This window comes from Heterodontus francisci, chromosome 9 (assembly GCF_036365525.1).
Source record: "Heterodontus francisci isolate sHetFra1 chromosome 9, sHetFra1.hap1, whole genome shotgun sequence".
Lineage (NCBI taxonomy): Eukaryota > Metazoa > Chordata > Chondrichthyes > Heterodontiformes > Heterodontidae > Heterodontus > Heterodontus francisci.
Window position 1 is genome coordinate 119,072,045 of NC_090379.1, and position 24,590 is coordinate 119,096,634.

At 43.0% G+C, this 24,590-nt stretch overlaps 1 protein-coding gene across 1 annotated transcript in view; it reads right to left on the reverse strand.

Annotated features, from left to right (window-relative positions):
- zfyve1 (zinc finger, FYVE domain containing 1) overlaps positions 1–24,590 on the reverse strand; it is a 94,273-nt gene that overhangs the window by 12,534 nt on the left and 57,149 nt on the right. The window contains exons 7-9 of the mRNA XM_068039793.1: positions 20,546–20,663; positions 13,725–13,895; positions 5,606–5,786 (exon numbers count right to left, since the gene is read on the reverse strand). Of these exons, the coding sequence (XP_067895894.1) occupies positions 5,606–5,786; positions 13,725–13,895; positions 20,546–20,663 (470 nt within the window). The remainder of the gene's footprint in view (positions 1–5,605; positions 5,787–13,724; positions 13,896–20,545; positions 20,664–24,590) is intronic.

Below are 24,590 nucleotides of genomic sequence, written 5' to 3' on the forward strand. Positions count from 1 at the left end.
CACCGAGTCGGTGCCGACCATCAACCACCCATTTATACTAATCCTACACTAATTCCATATTCCTACCACATCCCCACCTGTCCCTATATTTCCCTACCACCTACCTATACTAGGGGCAATTTATAATGGCCAATTTACCTATCAACCTGCAAGTCTTTGGCATGTGGGAGGAAACCGGAGCACCCGGAGGAAACCCACGCAGACACAGGGAGAACTTGCAAACTCCACACAGGCAGTACCCAGAATTGAACCCGGGTCGCTGGAGCTGTGAGGCTGCGGTGCTAACCACTGCGCCATTGTGCCGGTTGGAAGTTCATCAGTAGATAGGGAACAGAGTTTGTAGCGGGGATCAAAGACAATGGCTTCAGTCTAACCAATATTTAACTGGAGGAAATTTCTGCTTATCCAGTACTGGATGTCAGACAAGCAGTCTGATAGTTTATTAATAGCATTAGATTGACCGGCCTGTTGTTTCCTGGTTCATCCCTCTCCCCTTGGTGATATAACATCGAGTCCTCTGGCACCACACTACAATGAGGATTGAAAGATTGTGACCAATGCCTCTGCTATTCCTACCTTTGCTTCTTTCAGCAGCCCAGCTGGCCGAGGTGACTTACAAATTTTCAGTAATGCTCATCTTTTTAGTATGTCTTCTCTGTCAGTTACTATCCTGTCCAGAACTTCCCTCTCCTGTTTTGAAACCTAAAACATTTTCAAACATATAATGTTGCTAATCTTTTGCTCATAACCTCTCTTTGCCTCCTATAGTAACATTTTCAATTCCCTCCTGTACTTTCGATTATCTTCCTAGTTACTAACTGAATCTTGCTCCTGCTCAACAATTTCCCAAAACAACATTGGGAGTTCTGCCTGTCTGGGATTTGTGGGCACAGACCCACATTCTGTGCATGCACAGAAAAACATTCACTTCTATAACTAGAGTTAGATTCCAACTAACACCAATAAATAGAAGCTGTCTTTCCATGCAATCTAATGAGTGCAAGTGAAATTAATTCAAGGAAATCCCAAACTGTTGAGATTATATCCATGCTATTAAGACCACCTATTTCCACCTCTGTAAATTCGCCCCACTTTGTCTCTGTCAGACAAGAATCCACAACATTACAAGATTATGACAGGCTTAGATAAGTTAGACAAGAAAAAACTGTTCTCATTTACAAATGGTACAAGGACGAGGTGACACAGATTGAAAGTTTTGGGCAAAAGATGCAGGGGGAATATAAGGAAGCACTTCATTATCAGCAGGTGATAATGACCTGGAACTCACTGCCCACAGGGTTGGTGGAAGCTGAGATGATCAATGACTTCAAGAGGAAGTTGGATGGCCACCTGAGAGAAATAGACTTGCAGGGCTGCGGGGATCGAGCCAGGGAGTGGAACTGACTGCATAGCTCCATGGAGAGCCGCCATGGACTCGATGGGCTGAATGGCCCTCATCTGCACCATAAATGACTGACATAAAACTGATCATAATTCATACTAACTGGCATAGTTACTCATGAAGGTTGCAGACGAGTTGGTGTGGGAAATGGAAATTTCACACTGTTGTTCCGCTGTGGTGGTGGGGAACACATTAAAGTCTGGCTACCTGACTAGACCCGACTATGTATCACGTGTGGGTCTATATTCCGAGTCCAGCATTCGGGCTCGGGTCGGTTTGGACACTGCTGCTTCCGGGAAGTCACGAGATCTGGCTTACCCATGATTCCCCACAACTCCAGCTCCAGGAATAGCTGCCGGAACAGATGAAGGAGATTAGTGTTGGGTCAGGTGTGAAAAAAAATTAAAGGGCTCAGGCTGGGTTGGGCCCAGGTAGGGTTTTAATTTTATAACCGAGCCAGGCTTTAGAACACATCATCAGACCAGCCACAAAGTTATATTCTGCAACTAGGGAGAGAGGGAGCTAGGGCTTTTCTCATTGGAGCGAAGAAGGATGAGAGGTGACTTGATAGAGGGGTACAAGATGATGAGAGGCATAGATAGAGTGGATAGCCAGAGACTTTTTCCCAGGGTGGAAAGGACGATCACCAGGAGGCATAATTTTAAGGTGATTGGAGAAAGGTTTCGGGGAGATGTCAGAGGTAGGTTCTTTACACAGAGATTAGTGGGTGCGTGGAATGCGCTGCCAGCGGTGGTAGTAGAAGCAGATACATTAGGGGCATTTAAGCGACTCTTGGATAGGTACATGGATGATAGTAGAAAGAAGGGTAGGTAGTTAGTTTGATCTTAGAGTAGGTTAAAGGTTCGGCACAACATCGAGGGCCGAAGGGCCTGTACTGTGCTGTACTGTTCTATGTTCTATTAACTCTCTCATGTAGACCCAATATTGGAGCATACACTGCAAAACTTGGCTGTTGATGCTCTCTGAAATGCTACCCACTTATTTCCATTTCCCTGACCTTTCCGTATCAAATATTTTTGATTACCTTTTTAAAAGAACAGGTTGAGGGGATCTAACAAATGGCTGAGTTTCCCCTCATAGTTAAGTACCCTCATCCCTGGTACTTCAGCAAAACTCTTCCGCACCCTCTCCATGACATAGAAACATAGAAAATAGGAGCAGGAGTAGGCCATTTGGCCCTTCCTGCTCCGCCAATCATTATGATCATGGCTGATCGTCCAACTCAGTAACCTGTTCCCGCTTTCTCCCCATATCCTTTGATCCCTTTCGCCCCAAGAGCTATATCTAACTCCTTCTTGAAAACATACAATGTTTTAGCCTTGGCATCCTTCATAAAGTAGGGTGGTTCTATCTGGCCATATTATTCCAATGGTGCCAAATCATAATCTTTACAAAAAATAACCGTGACAATCTAAATGTAAACACAAAGAACAAAGAACAGTACAGCACAGGAACAGGCCATTCGGCCCTCCAAGCCTGCGCTGATCTTGATGCCTGCCTAAACTAACACCTTCTGCACTTCCGGGGCCCATATCCCTCTATTCCCTTCCTATTCATATATTTGTCAAGATGTCTCTTAAACGTCGCTATCGTATCTGCTTCCACCACCTCCCCTGGCAGCAAGTTCCAGGCACTCACCACCCTGTGTAAAAAACTTGCCTCGCAAGTTTTTCATATATTATCCTTTGTTTATAGCAAGTAAAACGATGGGGCTGATGGAACCTAAACTGAAACATGATAAAGTGATTCCTATGTCACATCATTACAGCATCACCAGCATGTAGATTATTTTCTAGCGCCCACCCTGCAACAAGTAGCTTGATGCAAAATTTTCAACAACAAAATAAAGCAGACCCCTAAAGGACAAGGGCTCTGCTTGCCAAAATAAGCAGCCAGGGACAACTAAAGAGGTAACAGACAACATAAAACTAAAAGAAAAACCATACAAAATGCAAAACAGATCCTGGCAAATGGGAAAGATACAAAGAACAGTAAAGAACAGCAAAGGATGACAAATAAATAGTAAGAGCTACAAAAAGGGAGTATGAGGAAACTTGCAACGGATATCAAAACACAAAAAATGTTCACAATTATATTAGGAAAAAGAGGACGGTCAGAACCAATGTGGATCCCTTTGAAAGCTGGTAAGTGATATTGTCAATGAAAATAAGGAAATGGTGGACATGCTGAATAATTATTTTGTGTCAGTATTTACAGTGAGGAAGAGGTCAGCATGTCAGACGTCCAAAGGAAACAAATACTGAATTAGGGGCAGGACTCACCAAAATTAACAGAAGCAAAATAACGAAGAAAATAATGGCAATATGGAACGAAAACTCCCCAGGACCAGAAGGTTTCCATCCCAGGATTTTAAAGGAAGTAGTTGAGCACATTGCAGCCGCCCCAACTATAATCTTCCAAAGTTCTCTCGATTTGGGAACCATTCCTTTAGATTGGAAAATTGTTCGTCACTCCGCTATTTAAAAAAGGTGACAGAGGGAATCCAGTTGTCTGAACATCTGCTGTCAGGTAACTTCTGGAGTTTATAATTAAGGAGAGGGTGACTGAACACCTTGACAATTTTCAGCTGATCAGGGAGGTAGCGTGGATTCGTAAAAGGGAGGGCACGTAATGGACAGGTGAATATAGATGTTACTTATATGGACTTCCAGAAAGCCATTGTGAAATAACAGACTCTCAGCCGAAGTTGAAGTTCATGAAACTGAAGGCAAATTATTGAGTTGGCTTGGAAATTGGTTGAGCGGAAGGCGACAGTAGGGATAATGAGCAGGTACTCTAACTGGCAGGATGTGACTAGTGGTGTCCTGCAAGGATCTGTGTTAGGACCCCAATTACTCACCATATTTATTAACTTAGATGATGGGATAGAAAGCCATACATTTAAATTTGCACAAAGATAGATGGCATTGTAAACAATTTAGATGGAAGCATAAAATTACAAGATATTGATAGATTAAATGAATGGGCAAAACTGTGACAAATGTATTTCAATTTAGGCAAATGGGAGGTCACCCACTTTGAAGCTAAAAAGGATAGAGCAGGGTACTTTCTAAATGAACAGATAGAAACACTGGAGGTCCAGGTACAGAGCTCATTAAAATGTCCTGAACAGGTACAGAAAGTAATCAAAAAGGCTAATGGAATGCTGGCCTTTATATCTAGAGGACTAGAATACAAGGAGATTGAGGTTAACCTACAGTTATACAAAGCCCTGGTTAGATCACACCTGGAGTACTGGGAGCAGTTCTGGGCAGCACACCTTAGGAAGGATATATTGGTCTTGGAGAGAGAGTGTGCAGAGTAGATTTACCAGAATGATACCTGGAATCCAAGAGTTAAATTACAAGGAAAGGTTACACAAACTAGGGTTGTATTCCCTGGAATTCAGCAGGTTAAAAGGTGGTGATTTGATCAAAGTTTTCAAGGTATGAAGGGGAACAGATCGGCTAGATAGAGAGAAACTATTTCTGCGGGCTGGTTAATCTAGGATTAAGGGGCAGAGTCAAAAAATTCGAGCCAGGTCTTTTAGGAGTGAAATTAGGAAGCACACCTTCACGCAAAGGTTGGGAGAAGTTTGGAACTCTCTTCCGCAAACAGCAATTATTGCTAAATCAACTGTTAATCCTAAATGTGAGATTGCTACCACCTTTGGATAACAATAATCTAAGGGATATGAGGCAAAGGCAGGTACTTGGAGTTAGGTCGCAGATCAGCCATGATCTCTCTGAATGGTGGGACAAGCTGGTGGGGCTAAATGGCCTCCTCCTGTTCCTATGTTACACCGCTTATGAAAGGTGAGCTGATGTTTACAACATTTGCCCTATATAGACGGTAGATGGTAAAACCAAAAAGCAAAATAATCAACATAATTATTTTGTAACAAGACCGATCTCCATTCAGCAGCTGTCTCTCCTAATTGTACAGTGAGAGTCATCTGCATCCAAAATCGCATCACCAAGGTTACCTGGCCATAAACAGACGCAAATAATTTATTGAAACTGCTTGCTTGACTTTTCCAGAAACCTGCAGAGATTTTAAAATAAAAACAACTTCCACTGTTATAACGCCTTTAACAAGTAAAATGTTCCAAGGCGCTTCACAGGAGCGTTACCAAATAAAGCCGTGGGACGGGGCAGGGGAAGCAGTGCTGAATAGGATTACCTGTTCTGGTTACTGCAACTTCATAGCACTCATCACACACCCGGACAGGGACTGAACCCCAACCACGTTCTGGAACAGGCTTGGATTTTGATGAGCAAACATCACAGAAACCTTCGCCACAGGCTCTACAGTGGTGCTTTGCCTCCTGGTCTTCAAAGGGTTTATTGCACTTATGACAGTTCTGTGGAATAAATGTAATACCCATGAAAACTTTTTCCACTGCTCAACAGCTTTCATTCGTCTTGTACTGCATATTGTATCTTATTTTATAACATTTCAGTTTTGACACTCACAGCAGACTGACCCTGCTCTTGGGAGTATCTTTGTATCGTTCCTTTGTTAAATATAATTATGCAGAATTTGGGGGTTTGTATTTTGTCATATTTAGCACTTGAAATAAACAAACTATTTACTGACTAGAAAGGTAAAAGAATAATGAAAAAGAGATGACCAACTAGGACAAGTCATAAAATGAAAACAGAAAGTACTGAAAATAGTCAGCAGTTCTAGCAGCATCTGTGGAGAGAGAAACAGAGTTAACATTTCAGGTCTGTGACCTTTCATCAGAACAAGGACCACTGTCATGCTTTGACTAGAAAGCATCCTCCACACATTGTGAAGATAAAGCCCAGTCTACCAACAGGTATAATGATGCAAGTGACACACATTTAAGGCATGCAACATAAATCCAATCTCACACCTTATTCTTGTGCTACACAGAAAACTGCACTCCACTCGACTGCTGTCAGCAGGGCCAAAAGATCAAAGGAAAAATGAAAGGAATGGATAAAGAAGCTGCTCCTGACAGCGAAACCCAACATCTCCAATGCTCAGAAAATGGAGACCTTGCTAAGGACATCAACAACTAGCAGGTGCAGCGCAGAGAGCATAACAGCTGCTGATTCAAATATCAGAAATTCACTTGAAGATGTCAAGGCAGGACACACACGCACGCACGTGCACACACACACGCACGCACGGCTGCTGTCTTAGTTCGTTCAACAATATTCTGTCCATCCAGAAGACAGATTCTGAAATGCAGACCAGGTGAAGTATGCCTTTTATTATGGCACACAACCAATGTTGAAAACATAAACCGCTGTCAGTTCTACAACTGTCATCAGGAGCTTGGCTTTATCTGAGGGAAACCCAGCTCCATCAACTCTTGCAAGCAACAAGAATAATCATAACTGCACTAGAGATTCCATAAGCAGTTTGTAAATAAGCAGACATCATGGAGACAGTGCAGAATATTCTGCAGGGGGAAGTAAGTGAGGCAGTTGTAGTAATCGTCGGTACCAATGATATAAAGAGGACAGGCATTTAGGTCCTGTGGTCAGATTTTCAGCAGTGAGGGAGGAAGTTAAAAAGTAGGACCTTGAGGCTAGTATTCCCTGGATTACTCCCAGTGCCATGTGCTCACGAGAGTGGAGGAGGTGGAGTGGTTCAGATTCTTGGGGCAGGAGGCACCTATTCAAAAGGGACAGTTTGCACCTCAACAGGACTGGGACTAATGTCCTCATAGGGAAGTTCACGAGTGTGTTTAGGGAGGATTTAAACCAAATTGGCAGGGAGATGGGACCAGCATATAGAAGTAGAAAAGAGGAATAAAGTATATAAAGTGCATAAACTAGAATGTTGGATAGTACTAGAGAAGGGAGTGGTACCACATTAGATACGAGCAGACTAAAAGGACTACAAGGAATACAAAGACAGTGCATGTATGTAAATGCACAAAGTGTGATGAATAAGGTTGATGAGCTACAAGCAAAAATAGCTGCATGGGAATATGACAGTGGCAATAATGAAAACATGACTTAAAAATGGTGAGAACTTCAAGGATATAAAGTGTTCAGAAAAGAGGGAAGGAAGAAAAGGGAGTGAGGTGGCAGTACTGACCAGGGAAGAGATTGCAGAGTTGGAAAGGGCAGAATCCATTTGGTTAAAGTTGAGAAGCAAAAAGAGGATAATCACTTACGGCGGTATTCTTCTACAGGCCTTGAAATAGTGACTGCATTGGAGCAGCAAATCTGCAGAAAAATGAGATGCGTAAAAACTACAGTGATGATATTGGGAGACTTTAATTATGCTAATATCCCAATGGATATTTGAATAAAGGGTAAGGAGAGGGAGGATTTTCTGAAATATATTCGGGAGAACTTCCTTGACCAATATGCTCTTGGTCCAACTAGGGAGGGGGCATTGCTTGATCTGGTGCTGGGAAATGAGGTGGGCCAAGCATCTGTGGAGGAACATTTGGGTAGGAGAGCGCATTGTATCAAAGCTTAGAATATTAATTGGGAAGAGCAAGGAATAATCTCAAGTAGAACTTCAAAATTAGAAGAAGGCTAACTTCAGTGAGATGAGAAGGGATCTAGCCACGGTAAAATGGAACCAAAGACTGACAGGAAAAACTGTAATAGAACAATGGGTGATTTTTAAGGAGGAGATGTTTCAGGTACAGGCTAGGTACATTTCAACAAGAGCGAAGATAGGGGAATTAAAGCTGGGACTCCTTGGATGACAAGGGAGATAGAGAATATGATGAAACAAAAAAAAAAAGAGGGCATATGATGCATGTCAGGTGAATTCCTCAAGTGTGAACCAGGCCAAATACAAGACATTGAGAGAGGAAGTGAAGAGGAAACTAAGACTAGCAAAGAGATAATGAGAAAAGAATGGTAGTTAACATAAAAGAGAACCCAAAAATCTTCTACTGACATGCAAATAGTAAACAGGTAGTAAAAGGTTGGGCAGGGCATATTAGGGACAAAGGTCAGCTTGGATAAATGCTTGGAGGTGCAGGGCAAGGCTAGAATACTTAATGAGTACTTTGTATCTGTGTCTACTAAGGAAGACACTGCTGATAAATTACTCGGTAAAAGTGGGATAGTAAAATAATGGATGAAATGAAAATTGATTAGCAGGATGTACTGGAAAGGCTGGCTATGCTTAGAGTGGATAAGTTGTCTAGTCGGGATGGCTTGCATCCCAGGTTGCTAAAGATAGTAGGGGTGGAAATAGCAGAAGAGCTTGCCGTAGACAGATTTTTGATCTACAAGGGTGTCAAGGGTTGTGGGGGGAGGGGAGGCAGGAAAGTGGAGTGTCGGCCACAATCAGATCAGGCTCAAGGGACCAAATGGCCTACTCCTGCTCGTACTTCTTATGTTCTTATAATCTTCCCGAAATACAGGGGAGATGCCAGAGGTTTGGAGAGTGGCAAATGTGACACCCTTATTCAAGAAAGGGTATAAGGCCATTCCTGGTTAACATCATTGGTTAATAAGGTTTTAGAAACAATAAGCAGGGGGCGGGGAAAAGAAAAAAATCAACAGGCACTTGGAGAGGTTTGAGTTAATTGAGATCCAGCACGGGTTTGTAAAAGGCAGATCGTGTTTGACTAATCTGATTGAATTTTTTGATGAAGTACAGATAAGGTTAATGAAGGGAAGGCAATGGATGCTGAATTTTAAGAAAGTACAGCATAAAAGGGTGGTTAACAAAATTGAAGCTCATGGAATAGGAGGGTCAGTGTCAGCTTGGATAAAAAATTGGCTTAAGAACAGAAAACAGTAAATCACAGTAAATGGTTGGTTTCAGATTGGAGGATGGTAGATAATGCTGTACCCCAAGGGTCAGTGCTCGGACCACTGCTTTTCTTGATATATATATATATAAATGACTTGGATATTAGAAGAGGGTGAAATTTCACAATTTGTCAATGATACCAAACTTGAAGATGTGGCAAACTGTGAGGATGATACAAATCGACTGCAACAGAACATAGAAAGACTAGCAGAATGGATAGACAGGTGGCAGATGGAATTGAATACAAAAAAATGTAAAGTGATGCATTTTGGCAGAAAGGATAGCATGAAGCAATATAGACTTAATATCACAGTCCTCAAGAGTGTGCAGGGTCAGAAGGACCTTGAAATCCATGTGCAAAGATCTTTGAAGATGGCAGGACATATTAAGAGAGTGGTTAGCAAAGCATATGGGATGCTGGAATTCATAAATAACGGCATGAGCACAGAAGCAAGAAAGTTACGCTGAACCTTTATAAAGCTCTGTTAGGCCAGATGTAGTGTATTGCATCCAGTTCTGGTTGCCATACTTTTGGAAGGATGTGAGGGTCCTTGAGAGGGTACAGGGGAGATGAATTATTTCAGGGATGAGAGAATTTAGCTACAAGGTTTGGTTGGAGAAGTGGGGTGGTTCTCCTTGGAGCAAAGCAGATTGAAGAGAGATTTGACAGAGGTGTACAAGATTATAAAAACAAGAAATGCTGGAAATACTCAGCAGGTCTGGCAGCATCTGTGGAGAGAGAAGCACTGAACCTGAAATGTTAACTCTGCTTCTCTCTCCACAGATGCTGCCAGACCTGCTGAGTATTTCCAACATTTCTTGCTTTTATTTCAGATTTCCAACATCTGCAGTATTTTGCTTTTACTTTAGTGTACAAGATTATGACAGGTTTAGATAAGGTAGACAAAGAAAAGCTATTCCCATTAGCTGGTCATACAAGGACTAGGGGACAAAGATTTAAAGTTTTGGGCGAAAGATACAGTGGAGATAAAACAGCATTGTGAACCTATCAGTTGTTAGAGGAGTCCAATAACAATGACTATTTTAAATCAGTATGTTAATGAAATAACTAGCAGTAAGCAGATACTTCACATTTAGTCTCTAGTAATGACCCGGATGAGAGTCGATATGACCTGCCGACCAGCTCCTCCTACAGACAGGCAAGAGGGGTTTGGGGGGTTTAGATCAGGGAAAACACCCCCAACCCACTGCGTAAGAGCCTGTTGCCACTTTTACGGCAGTGGTTTGCACAGCGTTTGTGTCCCACTCGAGAGTCAGGACAGCTCATTACAATATTTAAATCAGGCTCCCATACTGCAGCCGGTGCTCGATTTAAATTTAACAGTTGCTGGCCGGGTTTTCCAGGGCTCAGGAAACCCAGTAGTGAAATGGAGATAGGAGCAGTCAGATTAAGGTTAGTGTTTTTTTATAGCACTGCTTGTGGACCAGGAAAAGCAAAAGTGCTCCCCTCAGCTCAAGTGAACCTTTGGCCGATTACAGCCTCTCCTTGCTGTTGCAATCAACGACAGCCCTCCCCTCCCTCCAGCCTCTGATCTCCGCCTGCCCCACCAGTGGCCAACCACACCCCCCGCAACCCCTGATATTTCCCTCCCTCCCAACTGCCGGGCTAATGACTGCCAGGTCCCCACCTGTGGCCTGCTGCTGGGCGAGAACCCGAATAAAAAGTGAAAATGAGCTCCTGCCGTTAAATTTGGCACAACCCTTGCATCCCAGGGATTTCCAGGCTCCCTCTCCAGTGCCCTCCCAAACCCACTCACTCCTCACAGCACTGCGTATGCACACAACCACCCTCCGCCAACCACCCCCCCCCCCCCCACCATCATGTGTGTAAATATTGGGGCCAAGGTATCAAAGCTCAGTGGAAAACACTTGGACAACAATGACCACAGTATTATTACTTACATTCAACCTCATCAGTCGGAGAAAAGACATCAAAAAGAAAATAAAAACAATGCCGGTACTGGATTTCAAGAGAATTAAATATGTAAAAATGGCAAAGAACTTAAATCGGCCTTGACTGCCAGGTCCCCACCTCTGGCCTGCCACTGGTTTACCAACATTAATTCGGCCATCTGCTGGGTGAGTACCCGAATAAAGCGAAAATGAGCTTCTGCCAGAATCGTTGAAGTGCAGGAGGCCATTCGGCCTGTTGGGTCCACACTACCTCTCTGAAAGCACAGTTCCCTCAGTTCCATTCCCCAGCCTTCTCCCCGTAACCCTGCACAGTCTTCCTTTTCATATAACTGTCTAATTCCGTTACACTTTGAAAAACATACAGGATTCTTGGTTTTATAAATAGAAGCATAGCGTACAAAAGCAAAGTAGTTCTGTTAAATCTTTATAAAGTACTGCTTGGGCCTCCAGTGGAGCACTGTGTTCAATTCTGAGCACTGTGCTTTAGGAAGGATGTCAATACCTTAGAGAGGGCATAGATGATTCTAGGAATGAGGAACTTTATGATGTGCAGAGACTGGAGAAGTTGGGATTGTTCTACAGAAGCCAACACTTCAGGGAAACTTGACTGAAGTATTTAAATAATGAAGGCACTACATGTTGTACATTTGGAAAGATTATTTGAATTAGATAAGTTTGTGAAAAGGAGGGGACCAGCACACAAGCTGCGTAAGCACAGATTTAGTATCAATAAACTAGCTCATGAAGCAGTGCACCTCCATTCACAGCCAGAGTCACTCCATTTATCATTGCATATTTGTCACTGGAGAAAGATTATTGCATTAGATGCCAGGATGTTTTGCTCATCCCAGAGGATTAGTGATCTTCGGAATAGGTTGCCGGCTCATGTGGTGGATGCAGATTTACTGCAAACATTTAAAAAAGGGACAGATTCCTGGTGGAGGCTGATGATGCTAAATACAAAAGGTAGATGACATGTTTGGCAATACAGCTTGTGGTCAGAGTTATCTCCTGGAATTAGTTTCAGACCTGCGTTAGGGGAGGGAGCAGTATTTCCCAGATTTCTCTTTCTCTGCATTGGCCTGATTTTTTTTTTGTAAAATCTAATCTTTTGCCCGATACGAGATTCCATCGCTGCCTGTGGCTGGGGAGGGTATTAAGAGTATATTGTTCAGCTGCAACGTGGCTGAACAGGACACACTCAAAGAACCAGATGGTCTTTTTCTGTCTGTCTTAACATATGTAGATTGCTAGGTATTCAACTGACCATGGAGTGCATCAGCCAATCCTGTCCTTATCTCAACATCCAAATGTGCACATTCCTTTGTTACAGAGCAGGATTCCTAACCCAGCTGTAGTGTCCCAATCACCAACCCCAACATAAAATGTTCCTGTACCAGAACTTTTCTTAAACAAGATGAAAATCTTAATAGTTGGTCCCACTCACGATTAGCATTGCAAGGAAGCTGGCATCTCCCGATTTACCCTCATTCCCTATCAGAAAGTACCTGCAATCCACTATCCATCCAGGGATATCCTGATCAGGGTAAAAAGGCATGAGCAGCACTCAAAATCATGACTTCGCTGGAGCGAAACTCGGTTGTAGTGAAAAGCCAACATAAAACGCGCGTTTTAAAAGCCCAGGAACAGAAGAGCAAGAGGCACTAGTTAGCACACTGATCACTCTCCACATGTCACGTTATTGAAGTATATTCCTTGTCAAGACATGGTCATATTCATCTGACATTCTTCAAATGGCAATTCTGATGAGAACAGGACCTTTAGGGAGATGCAATCCAGACCCATGATATGTCCCTTGCAGGGGTAGAACAGGGCTATCCAGCATATGGCCCATCGGCCAGGATCTGGTGTGCCAAATGTAACCATTCGGCCCATGGATGTAAGCTGTACCCTGCCGTTACTCATCCTCGCCAGGGGTCTGTGGCTGGAGGTAACAGAGGCCGAGAGAGAGAGCGACAGAGGCCGAGAGAGAACAGAGAGAGAGAGAAAAAAAAAAAAGAGGGTGGACCGAGAAAGGGGGCGGGGGCCAGAGTCCGAGGATGAGACGGGGGTTGAAGGAGGGATATCAAGATCACTCCCGACAGAATGACATCTATCCAGAATACTGCACATTGCTACATCAAGTGTGTTGGAAAACATCGACTACTTGTGCAAGCAAAAAAAAAAAAATGCTAGGCATCTCACTAAATCAGTGTCCAACATACTTTATCTTGACTAAGTCAATTAATTAGCCTCCTCATTTAAAAGCTTCTTCACAAAAATGTACATTTGTTCTTGTTTTGATTAGTAGTAAGACAAATTTTTAATGCCTTTATCTTTCCAAACTTTTCTCACTCTGTATGTGAGATAAAAATTGTAATGTGGTCCCCAACGTGAAAAGGCTCGACACCCCAGGGGTAGAACAAAAGGCAGCAAGTCAACCTTTGTCGTTCAGGTTGGTCTTCCAGGTCAGCAAGAGAGTGCTCTTGGTAAAAGTGTACAACTGGTTCACCTGTCCACATGCCAGGAACTTTGTGCAGTACAAGGGGAGGGTACAGCTGTAGAAGTAAATCCCGAGAGATGACTTGGCACTTACAATAATCTGCGAGTTTGGTTTCCAATAGGCTGGTGCAATCCGGTCCGTGAGCCAGGCTGTCACAGCTTTGGTTGGTTTTGCACCAAATTCTGAAACTGACTGCGCCATGAAATTCACGCCATCCAGCAATCGTTGTGCAGCATTGTTATTGTCCTTTAGAAATCCATCAGTCTGAGAAAGAGAGAAGTGTCACTCTACTGGTATTTATTTATTAAAAAATTACTAACATGACAGGACAGATTAATGCTTGCAATCCCCCACCAGTTAACAAAATCAGCTGTGGTACTTCAGGACGATGCCAGCAGCAGTGTCTCCCCTCCAAACTCCAAAAAAAGGAGTAAAGTTGGAACCAATCATCTAGACTGCTCTTAATCTCTAAACCCTTAGCAGTTCATTTCAGGGTACAGGCTTAAAAGCAGGTTACTCATCCTGATCACCCACAGGACAGTGTGCAGTGCAGAGAAATTCAAGGATAAGTGATGAAATGAATGATCGTTACATTTAAAAAAGCAATCCTGCTTTTTATAAATAAAATCATTTCAAACCACTCAAACACAACAGGCTGGAGATTCAGCTCAGTATTTAAGGCAATAAGCATCTGTTCATTTATCACTCAATACCACAGCAAGAAACAGTATTACTTCCAGGTGTTGTGTTCTGCAATTCTGGAATTCCTCATTTTAAATGATTTCCACAAGTCAAATATCATTCACATCACAAATTTATTTTAGGGACAAGGGAGAGAATAAGAGACTACTTTGGTTCCAACACTGTTTGAAATGTAGTATGTATGACATGGCGGGCAACTTAACCTCGTCACTCTGCCAACACGTGGTATGTTGGTCAGTGGACGTCTCATTGTCAGGCACCCATTTCTTGTCCTCTGTTTATTCTGGAGCTCAAATACAAATTTTAAAAGTTGCAATAAAATACCTCCTCATTGAGATGGCGACTATCAAGCCACACAAACTAGGTACCAGGTTCGATCCCCAGGGATCCGCGCAGAGTTAACCGGGTAGCAGGAGGGGCCAGACAATGGGGATCAGCACTTCTGGGTTAGGGACAGCAAAAAGCAGCAATAGCCAGGGTTCCTGCTCCAGAAATCCCTACTAGAAGACCACAATTCGAGACATCACAAGAGGCCAGGTTAAGGTGCCCACCATCACAAATACCTCGCTCAAATGAAGACTGCCCCGACAAGCAAGGTACCAAAGACCCCAAGCAACCATACATCGAGGAGTTGACGCCTAGTATGTATTTTTTTTGTGTTTAAATTTAGTTTCTGAAAACAGGATGAGATGCACTGATGCAAACATAAAAGGTCTCAATACAGCTCTGACACCTCGACTCCAGCTATTACATTAGAAGTGAAGGGGTTTTGAGGATTTCCTGCTAAATCACTTCTATAACTACAGGATCATCAGATACTAACTGAGCCTGAAGCAATCACTATTCTCAGGCTACCCAATAACCAGGGGAAAACTATACAAAGTTAACTCTTTACACGAAATGGAACAGACAGCTTTGATGACATTCTCACATTACTGCTTTGTGTTTTCCTTTCAAACAAACTGAAATTGAAGTACCAGTTTTTTTTACTCTCCCTTTGCTCAATTACGTCCCCTCATCTGAAGGTGTTGACACTTGGCTCCAGTAGGTTCAATAAAAGCTTGTTGCTCCAGCACTTTAGCTAAGTAGTCATGCTACACACATAAGCCTAGAGTGTGTATCAACAAGTTATGTGATCCTGAGTACATCAGAAAGAGAGGAGGAGTTAAAAGTAGTTACTGGGAAAAGGTAGTGGTGTTCCGTAAGCGTCGGTGCTGGAACCACTGTTTTTCATCAATTACATAAATGATTTGGTCTCGGGAATCGCAAGTACAATTTCACCATTTGCAGATGACACCAAATGTAAGGGGGCTGTGTGGGGGTGGTGGGGTTCATACCAAGGAGGATTCTGACATAATACAGCAAGATATTAATGTATGCAGAAATGGGCATAATTGCCAAATAAATTTCAATATACTATTAGATGTCAAATTTTGGTACGAGGAATAAGGAGACCAAATACTCCTTGAAAAATAAGAGCCCAAATACAGTAGAGGATCGGGGGATCTTGGGATACAGATAACTAAATCATTAAAAGTAGCAATGCAGATTAATAAGGTCATTAAAAAAAAACACTGGACTTCATTTCAAGAGGGACAGAATTGAAAAGCAGAGACGTTATGTTAAAATGGTATAGAACCCCTGTTGGATTACACTTGGGACTAATGTGCACAGTTCCGGTCTCCGTATCATACATAGGATATAGAGGTATTGGAGAAGTGTGAGGAGGATACCAGAATTGAGAGATCGTACACATCAAAAAAAGGCTGAACAGGCTGGGACTCTTTCTTCTAGAAAAGAGAAACCGGAGAGGTGACCCGATAGAGGTCTTTAAGAATAGGAAACGTTTGCTAGGCTAGATGTAAGGCATTTGGATATCTCTTGTATTTCTGTTATGCTGCAAGGCATTTTTAATATCTCTTACATTTTACTTATAAACAGAAATGCAACCTCTTGTTACCAGGATAGTATATGTTACCTCCCTGGTGCTAGGGTCAAGGATGTCTCGGAGCGGCTGCAGGACATTCTGAAAGGGGAGGGTGAGCAGCCAGAGGTCGTGGTCCATATTGGTACTAACGACATAGGCAGGAAGAGAGATGAGGTCCTGCAAAGTGAATATAGGGAGTTAGGCAGAAGGTTAAAAAGCAGGACCTCCAGGGTTGTAAGGGAGAGGCTGTTTACAGGTAAAGGTACGTTTGGCAAATGGGAGGCTTTTAAAAGTGAGATAGGAAGAGTTCAGGGCCGGCATGTTCCTGTTAGATGGAAGGGCAAGGCTGGCAAGTTTAGGGAACCTTGGTTGACGAGGGATATTGAGGGTCTGGTCAGGACAAAGAAGGAGGCATATGTCAGGTATAGGCAGCTGGGATCAAGCAAGTCCCTCGAGGTATATAAGGGATGTAGGACTACACTTAAGGAGGAAATTAGGTGGGCGAAAAGGGGCCATGAGATTTCCCTGGCAGATAAGATAGAATCTTTTACGATTTTCCTTTGTAAGTATAAGAAGAGTAAAAGGGTAGCTGGGGAGAGAGTAGGTCCCCTTAAGGATCAGTGTGGTAATCCATGTGTGGAGCCACGAGATATGGGCGAGGTCTTAAATGATTACTTCTCGTCCGTATTTACCGTGGAGAAGGTCATGGAAGCTAGTGAGTTCAAGGGAGGGAACAGTGATATCCTGGAGCACATCAACATTACAAAAGGAGGTGGTGTTGGAGGTTTTGAAGCGCATTAAGGTGGATAAATCCCCAGGGCCTGACCAGGTGTATCCTAAGATGCTATGGGAAGCAAGGAAGGAGATTACTGGGGCCTTGGCAGAGATTTGCGTATCATCGTTAGCCATGGGTGAGGTACCAGAAGACTGGAGGATAGCTAGTGTTGTGCCTTTATTTAAGAAGGGCAGCAGGGATAAGCCAGGGAACTACAGGCCGGTGAGCCTTACATCAGTGGTGGGAAAGTTTAGTTTAGTTTAGAGATACAGCACTGAAATAGGCCCTTCGGCCCACCGAGTCTGTGCCGACCATCAACCACCCATTTATACTAATCCGACACTAATCCCACATTCCTATCACATCCCCACCTGTCCCTATATTTCCCTACCACCTATCTATACTAGGGGCAATTTATAATGGCCAATTTACCTACCAACCTGCAAGTCTTTTGGAAGGGATTCTGAGAGACAGGATTTATATGCATTTGGAAAGGCAAGGTCTGATAGGGATAGTCAGCATGGCTTTGTGCGTGGGAAATCATGTCTCACGAATTTGATTGAGTTTTTCGAGGAGGTGACCAAGAGGGTTGACGAGGGCAGGGCGATGGACATTGTCTACGTGGACTTTAGCAAGGCCTTTGACAAGGCCCCACATGGTATGCTGGTCCAGAAGGTTCGAACACTTGGGATCCAGGGTGAGCTAGCCAATTGGTTACAACATTGGCTTGGTGATAGGAGGCAGAGGGTGGTAGTGGAGGGTTGTTTTTCAGATTGGAGGCTGGTGACCAGTGGTGTGCCGCAGGGATCGGTGCTGGACCCTCTGTTGTTGGTCATATATATTAATGACTTGGATGTGAATGTAGGGGGCATGATTAGCAATTGTGCAGAAGACACCAAAAGTGGTAGTATAGTGGACAGTGAAGAAGGTTGTCTAAGGTTACAACAGGATATAGATCAACTGGGAAAGTGGGCAAGGGATTGGCAAATGGAATTTAATGCAAACAAGTGTGAAGTGATGCATTTTGGGAAGTTAAACCAGGGCAGGACATATACAGTGAATGGCAGGGCCCTGGAGAGTGTTGTTGAGCAGAGAGACCTTGGGGTGCAAGTACAGAGTTCCCTGAAAGCGGCAACACAGGTAGACAGGGTGGTGAAGAAGGCGTATGGCATGCTTGCCTTCATCGGCCGAGGCATTGAGTACAGGAGTTAGGACGTCATGTCACAGTTGTACATAACGTTGGGTAGGCCGCATTTGGAATAGTGTGTGCAGTTCTGGTCGCCGCACTACAGGAAAGATGTGATTAGGCTAGAGAGGGTGCAGAAAAGATTCACAAGGATGTTGCCTGGTTTGGAGGGCTTGAGTTATAAAGAGAGATCGGATAGGCTGGGTCTGTGTTTTCCCTGGAGCGAAGGAGGCTGAGAGGGGACATGATCGAGGTATATAAAATTATGAGAGGCATAGATAGAGTAGATAGCCAGAGTCTGTTTCCCATGGTAGGGGTGACTAAAACTAGAGGGCATAGATTTAAGGTGAGAGGGAGGAGTTTAAAGGGAATCAAAGGGGTAAATTTCTCACACAAAGAATAGTGGGTATCTGGAATGAGCTGCCTGAGGTGGTGGAGGCAGGAACAGTAGCAACATTTAAGAGGCATCTGGACAGGTACTTGAGTGAGAAAGGCATAGAGGGATATGGAATTAATGCAGGCAGGTGGGATTGGTATAGATAGGCATTATGGTTGGCATGGACGCGGTGGGCCGAAGGGCCTGTTTCTATGCTGTACGACTCTATGACTCTATTGTCGTGTGGACCAGCATGTGGGGCTCACCAGGTGGTAAGAACATGGAACTTGGAGGACATCAGGACAAAGGGAGAAGAATTCTGACCAAAGACACATCGCTGGGGCTCATATTGTAATTTTTGTTTTAAAATAAAGACAGTTTAACTGAACAAGGACACACACACATCAAAACATGCACGAAGGTGGCAGCCCCAGACTATTACAACATCAGGCAATGTGTCGACAACAAGTGTCAGACAATGACCTTATTCAAGATGCAGATATCACATCCATTGCTGCTATGCCCCTAAGACCCCCCCACTGCAGACAGCAGGATATGACATGTAGGTGGTCATGCAGAGCTGTGGTGGGATTGAAACCCAATCGGATGACCCAATTCAAGGAATTACCTTATCTGTCAAGGGGCCAGGGTCAGAAAGGGGTAGAAAGCCACAGCTCACAAGGACATTGTTGCTGCAGCCAGGGAAGTGTGACTTAGTCAGTCACAGGAAGATGTGAAGAATTCATTCAGCGGATTGATCACCCCGGGAACAAGCTCCTGTACAGTCTAACTGAGCAACCGGTGCTGTAATCTAGACTATTGTTTAGTGGGTTAATAAAGGTTTTCCACATAAAGTGGAAACTGGATCCAGAGTTTGTTTCGGGTCATTGATAGTCGGGGACCAGGAACTTGAGAGAAGTGAGAACCCCTGTTTTAAGAGTCTTACAAAGAAGAGATGTTTCCACCTGCAGGCAAGAGCATAACTTCGAGCCATCAATATAAGACAGACATTAATAAATCCAAAAGGGAATTCAGGAGAAACTTCTTTACCCAGATTGTGGTTAGAATGTGATACTTGCTACTACATGGAGTCAAGGCAAACAGCTTCGATGTATTTAAGAGGGAACTCGAAAAACACAAAAGGAGAATGGAATAGAAATATATGCTGATGGAGTTAGGAGAGAGGGGTGGAGCATAAATACCAGCATGGACCAATTAAGCCAAATGCCTGTTTCTGTGCTATACGTTCTACGTAATTCAAACCCAATTCTGACCTCACCCGACATGTAACACACACACTTCCAGTAGGGATATGGATTAGAAGCAGGAACACAGGCCAACTGCCTGCAACCCCCCCCCACATTTAGGCTTGGATGCTGATGCCAGTTACAGCACTCTTAACATAAAAACAAAATACTGCAAATGCAGGAAATCTGAAATAAAAACAAAAAATGCTGGAATATTCAGCACTGGCAGCATCTGTAGAGAAAGGTCATCAACGTAATGCTGTTCTGACTTGAGATCAGTTAACTCAGCAGAGACCAGTGATGCTAGACCCGCTGAGTATTTCCTGCATTTCTTGTTTTTATTTCAGATTTCCAGCATCTGCAGTATTTTGCTTTCATCAACTCTGACCTTCCTTGCCTGTGAAGGTCAGCTACTTATTGACTTAACAACCAAGTCACTCAACATCTTTCTTTGAAATGAAAGTGGAAGCTCCCAAAAACTGATACACACAAGCAGGAAAACAAACTGTGCATTGAATAGCACTACAGTGTTACGTTTCTAAGTTCCTATTTAAGATACAGAAACAAATCATTTCCAAACAAAAAGCATGGGCAGGCAATCTACTCCCCTTTTACTGCTCTTGCCCTGCTAATAAAGTCTGGATAACAAAGGGCTGTAATCACATGATATTTACAGGAGAGGTTTAATTTGCATTACTCACTCCAAGCCAAACGTGTTCAATTTCTGTTCTGACTACAGTGTCCACTGGATCCTGGTTTCCAAACCAATACTGTCGACTACGATAAATGATTCCACAGTTTGGGCACTCAATCACATACCTGTAAGATATCACAAGCTTTTCAACTAATTCAATAGATTCAGCGGTTAAAAAAATATCGTGTACACTATTTTACTCTTCCTGTAGAGTAATTCCTAACTTTACTGGTTGTGTACCCGCTTCCAGATCTAGCGTAACCCCAGCAGCGTACACATTTAATATTTTAACCCCTTTAATACACAAGCATGATAGAAAATATAAAAATTATAATACACATATACAACTTAAACAATGGCTTCATAAAACTGTTTGCCATTAATGTGACAGATGAGGTTGTTTCTTCGAGAATTGGCACGTGCTTGGGTGATAGGTGACAGTTTTGAGTTGTAAGTTATTATCGATGCAAATTCGCTGACGATACTTTGATTTCATTCCAGTAAGTGATGAAAAACCAATTTCTCCTCCATAAGTTGTAGCAAACTGCATTGAAACCCTGATAGTCTTGTCTGACAATTCAGGGAACTCTGCTCACATTTGGACCCAACACCCATCTAACTGCTTTTGTTGGAACTCCATCTTGAATCTGCCATCAGTTGAGATGTCCAGGAAGTTCTCTTGTTCTTTTACTGTCAAGTCTTGTGGCATGGGTACTGCAGAAAAATCCATAAAATGTTCGCAGACCCAACTGTTTGCATTTCCCATGGAGTTGCCAGTTCAGTGAAATGTTGCTTGATGTCACCTTTAACACTGTCCTGCAATGGCAGTTCATTTGTTGTCAGGAATTCATGCATATTCTGGAAAATTTCAGTGTTGCTTTCCTCCACAAAGCGAGCTCAGAATTCAAGCTTTTTTTTTTAAATCACTGGCTCAATCTTGTGCTGGACATTGAAGATGGTTGCACTCAGCCCTTGAAGTCTTAGATGTAGCTCATTCAGATGAGAGAATATATCTGATAAGTAGCCCAGCTGAGAGAGCCAGGCTGTGTTACGCAGACTGTGAGTGGGAAGGGGTGGTCTGTAAAGAATAACAACCTCAGAATGGAGTTCAAAGAAATATACCAAAACCTTGCCAGGTGACAGCTATTGAAACTCCATGTGGAGCAATGGAGTGACATGCTCACTTCCCATCTCACTACATCGAGCAGAAAACATTGTGGAACTCAAGGGTGGAACTTTTACAAAGTTTTCTGTCTTCACAGCGTTGCCAGGACCTCCTTCAGGTTGGTGGATATGCTTTTGGCAGCATGTGCGTCCCTATTCATACTGCATTGCACCCACATCGCATTAGGAATGACTGTTATGATATGCATGACTGCACTACTGCTCCTACCAGTCACTGGCTTTGCTCCATTAGTACAAATGCCAATACATTTTGACCAGATGATATCATGTTGATTTATGAAGCTGTCAAACAACCAGAAAATCTCCCCAGCTGTTGTTCTGGTAGGCGGCATGTGGCAAAACAAAATGTCCTCCCGTATTGCACCTTCGTAAATCTACCTCACGCATACCAGGTGAGCTAAGTCTGCTACGCCTTGGATTCATCCAGGTGCAGAGTAAAGTACTGGCTGTTAATGACAGAGTTCACTAATTGAGTTAGGACACCATTGGCCATGTCATTAATTCGACATGAGACAGTGCTGTTTGATAATGGCACTAACTGAATTTTTTTTTTTTTTTAAAAAGGCCTTCCATCCAAACATATTGCGTACGATGTCTGCAACAACAGGTAGCATTAGATCCTTGGCTATGGCATCCTGATTTCACAACTCTAACTCACGAAGTATGAGGCTTCAAGAGTTTTAACATTGTCATCAGAAGCAGATAAGTGTAAAACTGTCTCGCTCACCATTAGCTATGCCCATGTCCGCTTGAAAAATTTTGGTGGTTTGTCCTTAAGCTGTTCACGTTTTGTTTCCAAGTCTCTGTGTAGAAGAGATTGTTTAGGCTGTTATTCAACAGGTGTTTTCTACATAACACACCCTGCAGTTGAGAGTACTCAGTGGCTCCAGTCCAGGTGAGTCCCATTTCAATATACTTTTTGTCGTATTTATGTCTCTGATACAGGTCCTGCTTTGTGAATGGTATTAAAGTTTCGTTTCAGACTGAGATTCACGTGTTTGGTCAGTAGTTGGCATGATTTACGCAAGTGAACTGGTACTGGCACTGCCAAGGCAAATTTCATTACCTTGCTTCTCATCAATACCTTGTGTGTTCTTCTCAACACTGCTCATCTTTTGCCATCTATTTTTCACTATTACATCCCAGCAGATATAGTTATAGAGTGATGTCGACAACCGGAAATAAAGCTCCCAGCCCTCCAACATTCACAAACTATCTTCACCCAACAAACATCTGCCTCCAGTTCCCCTAGACTCCAACTATCCTCAGTCCCCATCAGGATCTGCTGTTGGAAGCAGGCTGTAACAACTCATGAGTTCGGTGTCAGGAGTTGTACACGTGGCCCACGTGAGGCAGCCAACACTTACTGAGTCTTTTCAAAACTTCCACTGCGGTTGGGTTAATTCAAAAAGCAGTCCCAGAGCATGATGCTGATGATGTCACATCAATTTTACCTGTGTTTTTGGTACATCCAGGAACTTTAGAGACCTCTCCTGAGATTCTCTGTCAAGTCAGTTGATTTCAGACTGCTGTAATGTCCACAGTGCTCTGGGTTAGGGAGGGGAAAGTCAAACAGCGATTGTGCTGGGCAGAGCAGCAAACTGCACACTTTTAAATTCAATTTCTTTCGAACCAACCTGTCATCAGGCTTTCTCTAGAACACTGAAGCACCAAACTCATTCTTTATGCTTTATTGCTGCAATTTGACAATTTCTACCAATGTAACTGATCTCACTGACTTCAATGGCAAGTTGATTGTTGTGTTTATAAAACTGATAAGTAGCATTTTGAAAATGGAATTCCACCTTTAAAGCTCATCTTGTACAAACCAGAATATTCCCGACACAACGAGGAATTGTGAGCTTTTCTTGTTACTGCTTTTGATGCAGTGCATTGCTGTTGGGAACCACTTTAGTCGCCAAAGGTTTAGGTAGAGAACCTGCATGTGCTGCTGTTTTTGGATTACTGACTGCATCAATATATCCTGCTCTTTGATGTCAGACATGGTATTATTTATTTTATTCAAATATGCTTCGTTTGGGGTGGGGGAGGGGGTGGTTGGAATGGGGAGGCAATTGATTGGTAATCAAACTGCGTTGAAACATGGAATCAGACATTGAATAATATTGGTTACTGGTCAAAGGAATAAAGGCCTGCTCAGCTCAGGAAAAAAAACCCGACCCGAACCCAACAGAACCACATTGGACCGAGCCTGACCTGGCCCAAGTCCCTCCATTTTTTCCTGCACCCGACCCCATCACCGGAATGTTCACTTTACCTCCCTTCCAATTCCAAATCCATTTTTCACTTTTTCAGTTTGTGCAGATAAGCAACAAAAACTTTAATTGGACTTGAAAGGTTGTTTAAAAAGATGAAGATCGGAGCCAAAAAGTCAGTGATTGTTTGGTCACGAGTTAAACAGAAATCCATGGAGTTGTGCCCAGACAGGTTGGGCCACACTGTACCAGTATCTGTATTGCTTAAAATAAACACACCCTAGTCTACACACATACAGTACAGTACTAGACTAGAGTGCTGACAGTGATCATTTTATATTTTTTACATAAATACTGTATATTTTATAATAATTAATCACTCAGGACCTTCCTGGTCTCTGCATCTCACCTGCTCACTGGATAAACTTGCAGCAAGTATTTCAATCTGTAAAGCAGGAGTCTACGTAATGTATAATGATACTTTCTGAGCCTTCGGGCAATTACTGTGTTTAGTTTAAGCAATACAGATACAGGTACAGTGTGGCACAACCTGTCTAGGCACAACTCCATGGGTTTCTGTTTAACTCGTGACCAAACAATCACTGACTTTTTGGCTCCAATCTTCATCTTTTTAAACCACCTTTCAAGTCC